The following is a 9,119-nucleotide window of genomic DNA, read 5'->3' on the forward strand; positions in this document are numbered from 1 at the left end:
CCGATATTATCTTTATACTCTTTGGTTTTATTCGGTTAAGTCACGTGACTTAACCGAATAAAACCAAAGAGTATGAATTCTTGCAGTCACGAAAGCTTCAAATCTAGATATTCTTTTTATCATTCAAGACGTCGGTTTCTGTCTAAGAGCAAACATGGGAATTTGTTCACCGTAGAGGCTTTTTGACAAATTTGCACTGTGGCGCGCACTCTCCCCTCGCTCTCCCCCCTCTCCTTTGCTCTCTCTTTCGCTCTCTCTTGCTCACTCTCTCTCTCGCTCTCCCTCACTCTCTCTCCCTCACTCTCCATCGCTCTCTCACTATCCCTCGCTCTCTCTCCCTCACTCTCTATCGCTCTCTTGCGCTCCCTCACTCTCATTCACTCGCCCTTCGCGAAGTCAGATTTCGTTAATGGGGCTCGCAATGTCATCTGCGTCAGCACAATCCGTTACTGTTATTATTGAGTAGAGGCACTGCAAATAACAGCAGCAACAACAACAACGCTAACACAGAGAGGACGGCCAGCGTGTGTGAAGATGGAACAAAGGAATGTGCAGGTCGCTGTGGTGAGTTGTTACATCGCAAAGTGATTGCCGCAAATGAACCACAATACCACGCCGATCTCTCTTTGGTTCTTTCGGTAAAGTCACGTAGAAAGAAATGTAATTAAATAATAATAGAATACGACGTTTCGATTGCAACACAAGCAACCATCATCAGGTACAAATGAATGAGAAAACAAACATAGTAAACTCGGAAAAATAATGCAATACAACACAGAGAGTCGGCCAACAACACAACAGTCAACACCCCACCTGGTTGATTACGTTCTTCCAAAGATTGCTAAATTTTAGAGAGAGACAAAACATAGACACGGAGACACAGGTAGAGAGAGACTCACACAGAGACAAACAGAGAGAGACACACACATAGGCACACAGAAAGACAACGTTTCTGTGTCGAGGCCTTAAAATTAGCAATCTTTGGAAGAACGCAATCAACCAGGTGGGGTGTTGACTGTGTTGTTGGCCGACTCTCTGTCTTGTGTTGCATTGTATTTCCAAGTTTACTATGTTTGTTTTCTCATTCATGTGTACCTGATGATGGTTGCTTGTGTTGCAATCGAAACGGCGTATTCTATTATTATTTATTTTATTTCTAACGTGACTTTACCGAAAGAACCAAAGAGTAATTCCTGCAGTCACGAAAGCTTCGAATCGAGTTTTCACGCCGATCTCGTCATGGAGTCTAAACCATCACACGAACTCCGGTCAGCCTCGCGGCCGCTTTTGGGCTCAGCCATCGAACAAAGACGGCCACCACATCAAGCGCTTTCACGTGCGCTTCTGCGGCCGTCTGGAACGCTCCTCCCGATATTAGGAAGCGGCTGGGAGCTATGCACTTTTTTAAATCATCATCATCATCATCTTGATTGACAAACTCATTTATTTAAAGCAGTTTTTTTTGTGTTTTAGTTTATTGTCCTTCCCCCGCACCTCCGATTCGCAAGGTTGGCTACATACGGTGCGAAAGAAGTTCAACATACGTACGTAGAACTCCTGATCCATCTCAGAGCCCTAGCCGGTCTCCCTCCCACCCACATCGCTAATCGTCAACTCGTCTTCTCCGACGTGACGAGGACGGGCACACGTGACGTTAATGCGGCTACCCGTGTCGTCGCGTCTGTTCGTGCTGGGGTCACGACTCTGCTCGACGAAGCAACGCCAGCGTGAGCGCTAATTAATGACCGCCGACTGAATGGCTCCTGTGATTGGCTCCTGTGATTGGCTCCTGTGATGTGCACCCATCTGACACTGGTTCCCGCATTGCAAGAGAGATTCCAAGGCTCACTGGGTTCTCGCCATGGAATGATCGGTTCAGCGCCGTAGGGTCAAGGACCCGTTTAGCACGCACTCGCTTCTGATGTTAGCCCTGCCCGGGAATCCAACTCGGATTTGCTGGATCCATAATGCAGTGTCTGTGCCACCACACCTGATTATTAATCATGTTATGAATGAATACATTATGATATTGTGTTATTAATTATTGCGTGCGTCGGGAGAACTTCATCCAGCAGTGGATCGACCATAGCTGCTCCTGCTGATGATGATGACGACGATGAAGCATCCCCAATATTCAGTTCAAAACCCACACGGGCCTCCACCTTATCTTAATTGGCCACCTCCTTTCACCAAAACCACGGGAACCCTCCACGGGTTACGAAGTTGAACAGCATCACCATTAAACACTGACAAAGGTTAATTGGAACAAAGTGTTTGTCAGCCCCCGGCGCCCGGTGGGGGAAACAAAGGCGCGCGGTACCCTTCCGAGACACATTTATTTAATTCTCGTATACGAAATTTGTTGTGCTCCTCTTGCGCTACCGCGCGGGGTGACCCTAGCGGGCTCGCTCCATCGCGGCAATTAGCGGCACCGCTGTAACAGGATCAATTTTATCGGAGACAGAATGAATTAATAATTATGTTAATGTTTTAGGCGCATATACGGTTATTGGGGCGTGACTTTGCGCATATGAGTATTACCGGAATGGGATTCAACGTGTTTTTAACGATCCAATGCACGATTAAACGGGAATCGAGCGATTTTTTTACGGTACGATGCTTGATCCATTGCTTGATCCATGATCGAACCCATAGGCAAATATATTGATATGTTGAATACTTGTGTGTATGTGTCCGAGCATGGATCAAGCATGGCTATGATATGTTGAATACTTGTGTGTATGTGTCCGAGCATTTGATCAAGCATGGCTATGATATGTTGAATACTTGTGTGCATGTGTTCGAGTGTGGATCACGCATGGCTATGATATTTTGAATGCGTGTGCCGATGTGTTCCAGCATGGATCAAGCCGTGATATTTTGAATACGAAAATTTTTTATCGTTAAGATTCCTGCCACATAATTTCTGGATCTAAAGAGACGATTTGTGGATCGAAAAAAAACCCCATATTAGGCCTCCCCTCGACGCTGACTTTGTCTTCCCTCTACGTGAGCATAATTTATAATTCTATCGCTGATCTATTTTATCCTGTTACAGCTCCTACGTCCACATCGTTTAAAGCTGCTGCCACTGCCGCAGCTGCCTCTGTCATGCCCTCCTTATCCGTTGAGGTTTTTTTGGCAGAGGATGATAAGACGGCGCGCAGACTTTTCAGAATTCATGAGTTCGCCCTGCCGCTGCCCCGGCAGATCACGGGGACGTGGATCTTAGTTAACGACTCTCGCACAAGCAAGGGAGCGCTGCTGCTGCTGTTGCTGCTGTTGATGTATTGCTGCTACTGCTGTGTTGCTGCTGCTGTTGTGTTGCTGCTGCTGTTGTTGCTGCTCCTGTTTCTTCTGCTGTTGCTGCTGCTGTATTGCTGCTGCTACTGCTCTCTTGCTACTGCTGCTCCATTGCTGCTGCTGTTGTTGCTGCGGTGTAAGCGGTTAGCGCAGCGGACTGGCATTCCGTGGGGTCACCACTTCGATTGGCTCTCCCTGACATGGCAAATGAAACAACGGTGGAAGTTTCTTATATTTACCCCACCCCCCACACTCCCCGCCTCTATCCACCCAGCAGTATGATTGTGTAGACCAGGGGTCCCCAACCCCCGGGCCACGGACCGGTACCGGTCCGTGGCCTGTTAGGAACCGGGCCGCACAGCAGCAGGAGGTGAGAGCGGTGAGTCCGCGCGTGGCCCGCCAATTATTTTATTATTCACCACTTCCTTCCGCGCCTCTTTCCTGCACTGCGCACTCGTCTCAGTCACAGTGTTGGTAAGCTCACAAGCTCTAACCCCTTGTAGCCACAATGAGTAAAAAACAAATGTCGCTGGAGAGTTTTTTTGAAAAGGGGGAAAGACCCAATGATGAACATCCCCCCCCCCCCCGGTCCGTGAAAAAATTGTCTTCCACGAAACCGGTCCCTGGTGCCAAAGATGTTGGGGACCGCTGTTGTAGACCACGGATTTGATTGGCAGGTCGTGTGCAGTCATGGGGTAAAGTGTGGGTACTCCAAATTCTTCCAAGAAGTCTGTGCCGCCTGGAAGAGTAGGCCAATTACCCCAACCCACCCACCGCACAGTTCAGTCACGAGCTGGCACGGAGGCCTCAAGGAATGCTCTCCACGTTCCTTGGCAATGCACTGTCCGATACATTCTGACCATGGCCTCTCTGCGCTATACGTGTGTATGTGTGTATGTGTGGGGAGCGGTAGTATAGCGGTTAGCGCGTTACGCTACTAACCCGGCGCCACCAATACCAGTGGCGATTAATTGAACCGGTCCTGGGCCTCCCCTAGGTCGACGCAGCCTCAAATGAGGACCGGGTGCGGTGCGTAAACATTGCCACTGGGTTAACAAAGGCAGTCAGGCGTGGCGTTGGCCTTCGTAGGCGCTCGCTAACAGCGCTTGCCCCAACAGGTTGTTAAGCCTATACGGGGGATCTTCGTCTTTGGGGAGCGGTGGTGTAGTGGTTAGCGCGCTGCGCCACGAACCGGGCGACCCGAATTCGATTCCCGCTCACCTTTTCGAAGAGCGTGACGCTGAAGCCAATAACAGCAAGCAGGTTGGAGCTTGCTTACCGGTTTACAATCATCGAAGTAGAGCGGCCTTCCCGACTACACACCACCGGTAGAATGATTTATGGCCGTGTCGTTTTGAGTGCAAGACAGAGCTGTGAGTTAAATGAGTGGAAAGAACATAGGTCACTTAAAAGCCATTTCCTTCGGAGCCAAAGGGCAAATAATATTTCAGGAGAGACACGTTGACGCACACACGTGCACACACGCGCGCGCGCACACACGTGCTCCATCCAATCTCGTGTTTGATGTAATGGAAGGTTGGGGCAGGTGTTGTCAACGAGCACCTATGAAGGCCGGCACGGCACAAAGGTGGCCAGCACCACGCCTGGCACACACACGCACTCACACCCCCACACACACGCACTCACACCCCCACACACATGCACCCACACCGCACACAAACCCCAACATATACACCCCACACACATGCACTCACCCCCCACACACGAACTCAGACCACGCACTCGCACCAACACCCACTTAATCCACGCACTCGCACCCTCCCACACACAAAGATAAAGATCCCCCGTATAGCCTTCACAGACTGTAGGGGCAAGTGCTGTTAGCGAGCACCTATGAAGGCCGGAACGGTACACGAGGGGGTGGGTGGCCAGCACCACGCCCGACCGCCTTTGTCTCCCTAGTGACGATGCTTACACACCGCACCAGGTACTCATTTGAGGCTGAGTCGACCTAGGGGAGGCCCGGGACCGGTTCAGATAATCGTCACTGGTGTTGGCCGTGAGCCGGAATCGAACCCGGGTCGCCAGGTTCATAGCGCAGTGCGCTAACCGCTACACTATCGCTCCCCACAACCCTCCCACACACACGCACTCGCACACACACACTCTTCGTGCCTTTATCCAGCCGAACAATCAATTAATATTTGGGACGCGTCGGCTCCACATCGGTAGGGGGGGATGTGACCCCACCATCACCGGTGTCCTGTTCGCCAACATTGAGCCATTAAGAGCGTGCGCCACCCTCCACCCTGTAGACACGGTCTCCTATTACCCTGCTCCCTCTCGCCCCTCACTATGAGAGCTCCTCGACCCCCCCCCCCCTCCCAGGCCAAATCATGGCCCACAGAACTCCGCATTGTGCCAAATATAATCGTGTAGGCGGTGGGTGGGTGAGGAGTGTGCAGGTGAGTAGGTGAGTGGGTGGGTGAGTGAGTGGGTGGGTGAGTAGGTGAGTGGTTGAGTGGGTGGGTGAGTGAATGGATAAGTAGGTGAGTGGATGGGTGGGCGAGTTGGTGAGCGGATAGGTGAGTAGGTGATTGGGTGGTTGATTGGGTGAGTGGGAAGGGCGAGTGGTTGAGTGAGTGGGTGTATTTGCAATTCACCAAATTCCAGAGAAACTGAAAGGCGAAGAACCGATCCTCTTTCAGAGCTGCTCTGAGACACTGAATGTCAAAACCGGTCCAGAGCCTTGCCTTGCCCGCATTGAACTAATACTGCTGCTGCTGCTGAAACTACTCACTCCCAGAATGCCGTGGTGGCAAACCTATCCCATCTGTTCCAGACGAGGCGTTAAGGGGGGGGGGGGGGGGAGGGATGGTGAATGATCTCTCTCTCTCTCTGGTGGTCCGTGTCTCCTCTCACCGTCGAAACGCTGTCGGCCCGCGGCAGGCAAGAAGAACTCCATGCTGCTGCACAAGATGCAAGACGACCTCAACGAGGGCATCTTCAACACGAGCGAGCACGACATCATCCAGCGCATCGTGCGCTACGACCGCGAGATGACCCTGCAGGAGGCCGCCGCGCAGCAGCACGCGCAGCAGCGGCAGCAGCTGCAGCAGGCGCAGGGGGCTCTGTCGCCGGGCGGCAGCGCCGCCGTCAACTCCCTCATCAACACGGCCGCCTCCGTGACCATCGCGCTCACGCACCAGGGCACCACGCCGCACGCGCAGCACCGGCCGCGCTCCTCCGCGCCGCCGTCGTCGGCGCAGTCGCCCCAGCAGCAGCAGCAGCAGCAGCCGGCGGCCACGTGGCTCTGGCCGTCGATCGGCGCCGCGACTTCGCCGCCGCCGGCGCTGCCGCCGCCGCCGCCCTCCTCCGTGCCATCCGCCTCCCGCGGGGCTTCGGCGAAGGCCGGGCCTTCCTCCCCTTCGCGGCCGCGCTCGCCGCGCCAGCAGCAGCAGCAGCAGCAGGCTGGGGGCAGCCCCCCGCGCACGCCGCGGAGGGCCGCCCACCGCAGCGCGCAGACGCTGGGACGCAGCGGCACGACCGCGGGCGCCGGCACCGGCGCCTCCTCCTCGGCCGGCGTCGGCGGCGTCGGCGCCGCGGCTACGGCGCTGAGCCGGGACGCGCGGCCGCTCTCGCAGTCGCAGCCGGCGCTGAAGCACCACGACGGCGGGGCGCCGGCGCGAGCCGCGCCGGCGCCGGCGCCGTCGGCCGCCGCGTCGCCGGGCGGGATGGGCCCCGGCCCCGGCCCCGCGGACGGGGGGACGGCGTCCGCGCGGTGGGGGCCGCTGCCGCCGCCGATGTTGCCCACGACGGCAGCCGCCGCCGCCGCCGCCGCCGGCGCCGCTCAGCGGCAGGGGCCGTCGCGCGGGAGGGCGGCGACGCTGCTGCGGCGCCAGCTGTCGTCGGCGTCCGTGGGCACCCACGGCGGCGTGCCGTGGGTGCCCGGGGCGCCGCTCTCGCGGGAGCTGAGCCTCGTCAAGAGGGACTCGGTGGTGGTGGCCGGGGAGGGCGGCGAGCCCGCACGGGCCAGGCTCTCCTCCAACCTGTAGCGCGGTGGTGCCCCCGCTGCTGATGCTGGTGCCGCTGATGATGATGATGCTGCTGGTGGTGGTGCTGATGATGATGATGATGCTGCTGGTGGTGGTGCTCGTAGCGCTGCTGTTGGTGATGCCCCCGCTGCTGCTGGTGGTGCCACTGCTGGTGCTGATGATGATGATGATGCTGCTGGTGGTGCTGCTTTGTGGTGGTGCTTCTGCTGCTGGTGGTTGTGGTACTGCGAGTGGTGGTAGAGACGATGGTGCGGTGACGTGCGAACGTTACGGTCGTCCAGGGCCTCGTCGTCACTCTGCGCCGCCATCGTCATCGCCAGTGGAGATCGTCGCCGCCCGCGACGTCATCGCAAACTCGTTCAAAGTCATCGTCGTCAATCGCTCACCACCGTCGGTGCTTTAAAATAAGTTGTTGGTCAAAATCATCGCTGTCCTCATTCAGAACCCACCGTCCGTTTGCTCACAGCCACCCGGTTCGCATTGAACACAGTTTCCCAGTTTTGAACCTCGCCGTTCTAAATTGATCTCCCCGAGTAATTTGTCATCGTCCCAAATCGCTGTTGCGTTGTTTTCAAATAATTCCCGGCGTTCAAATCGAGCGACGACACTGTCGCCGCCCCCACGATTGCCGCTAAGCATCACGACGCGCCGACGGCTCAGCCCGCCGCAACGTTTCAGCGTCGACGATTATTTTCGACGTGTGGGCAGCGCCACTGTGAGCGGAAAATTATTCCCGAATCGAATTACGACCGACGACGATGACGCCGCCGCACGGCTACAAATTTTGTCTCCCCCCTCAACCCTCCACCGCGTGGTGGGTGAATTATTTTACGAGGTCGTTCATCGTCGTCGCCATCGTCGTCAAGTCAATTCGGTATCGGCAATTGTTGAGTTGAAACGCAACGCGCACGGTCGTCGCCATCGCTGTCACCACGGCAATTAATGTATTTCCTCCCCCCCCCCCACACACTTTTTTTAATGAGCGGGAAAGTAATTTAAAATAAATACCGTCGTCATCATCAGCACAATTCATGACAATTCAAAAATAACTAACGGTGATCAATGAGCAACGGTATTTATCGGCATCACCAGTGGCAAATTTCACCACCACCATCATCATCAATCACCATCAGCAGCAGCGGCGGCATCAAAAAGTGAATTTCAGCAGCGGCACCACGAATCACGTGACATCACCACATATCACGTGACATCAACACCATCGCTGAGAGGGTTTTTTTTTAAGAGGCCAGGGGTGGAATTCCGCGTGGGGGCTCCTCGTCCTCAGGCCCGATTTTTGGGGCCCTCTTTTGTGAGGTCCGTGGCAGATCGCCGCTCCCCCCACGACAACCCTTGGCAGCCCCGACCGCTGTCAAAACTACAACAATGCAACTGTCTATTGTGAAAATACATAATCGTTTAACAAATCGTCGCCATCTTCATCATATGCATACTTATCGTAATCTTCATCGCCACCGTTGGACATTGACGTCTGAGTGTGTGACTCGTACCAATAGCCACGAAGAGTCGTGATTTCGCGTGCGAATAATTTCGAGAAAGGATTCAGTCCATGGGAGGCGCGCGCACGCAGTGACACGCGCAGTGGCACGCACGCACAACCACAATGTACATAAATACATAGAGCCCTCGAAACCCCCCCCCCCCCAACTACAGGATAACAGAGATGACTGCAAGTGCCGAGTGGGCAGAACTGTGGCGACCGTGCGGACCACCCGTGCGTCTCCCGACGCAAAAGTGGACTCTGATAAAAACAAAAAAAACTCTGCTGGCTCGAGGAGCCGT

The 9,119-nt window shown here is 54.8% G+C and overlaps 1 protein-coding gene across 1 annotated transcript in view; it reads left to right on the forward strand.

The window, feature by feature from the left end:
- Positions 1–7,319, forward strand: part of LOC116953507 (potassium/sodium hyperpolarization-activated cyclic nucleotide-gated channel 2-like) — an 86,782-nt gene extending 79,463 nt beyond the window's left edge. Inside the window, exon 9 of the mRNA XM_032973763.2 lies at positions 6,214–7,319. Within this exon, the coding sequence (XP_032829654.2) occupies positions 6,214–7,319 (1,106 nt within the window). The remainder of the gene's footprint in view (positions 1–6,213) is intronic.
- The last annotated feature ends 1,800 nt before the right edge of the window (positions 7,320–9,119 follow it).

This window comes from Petromyzon marinus, chromosome 52 (genome assembly GCF_048934315.1).
Source record: "Petromyzon marinus isolate PM22_M1 ecotype Great Lakes invasive population chromosome 52, UKy_Petmar_22M1.pri1.0, whole genome shotgun sequence".
Lineage (NCBI taxonomy): Eukaryota > Metazoa > Chordata > Hyperoartia > Petromyzontiformes > Petromyzontidae > Petromyzon > Petromyzon marinus.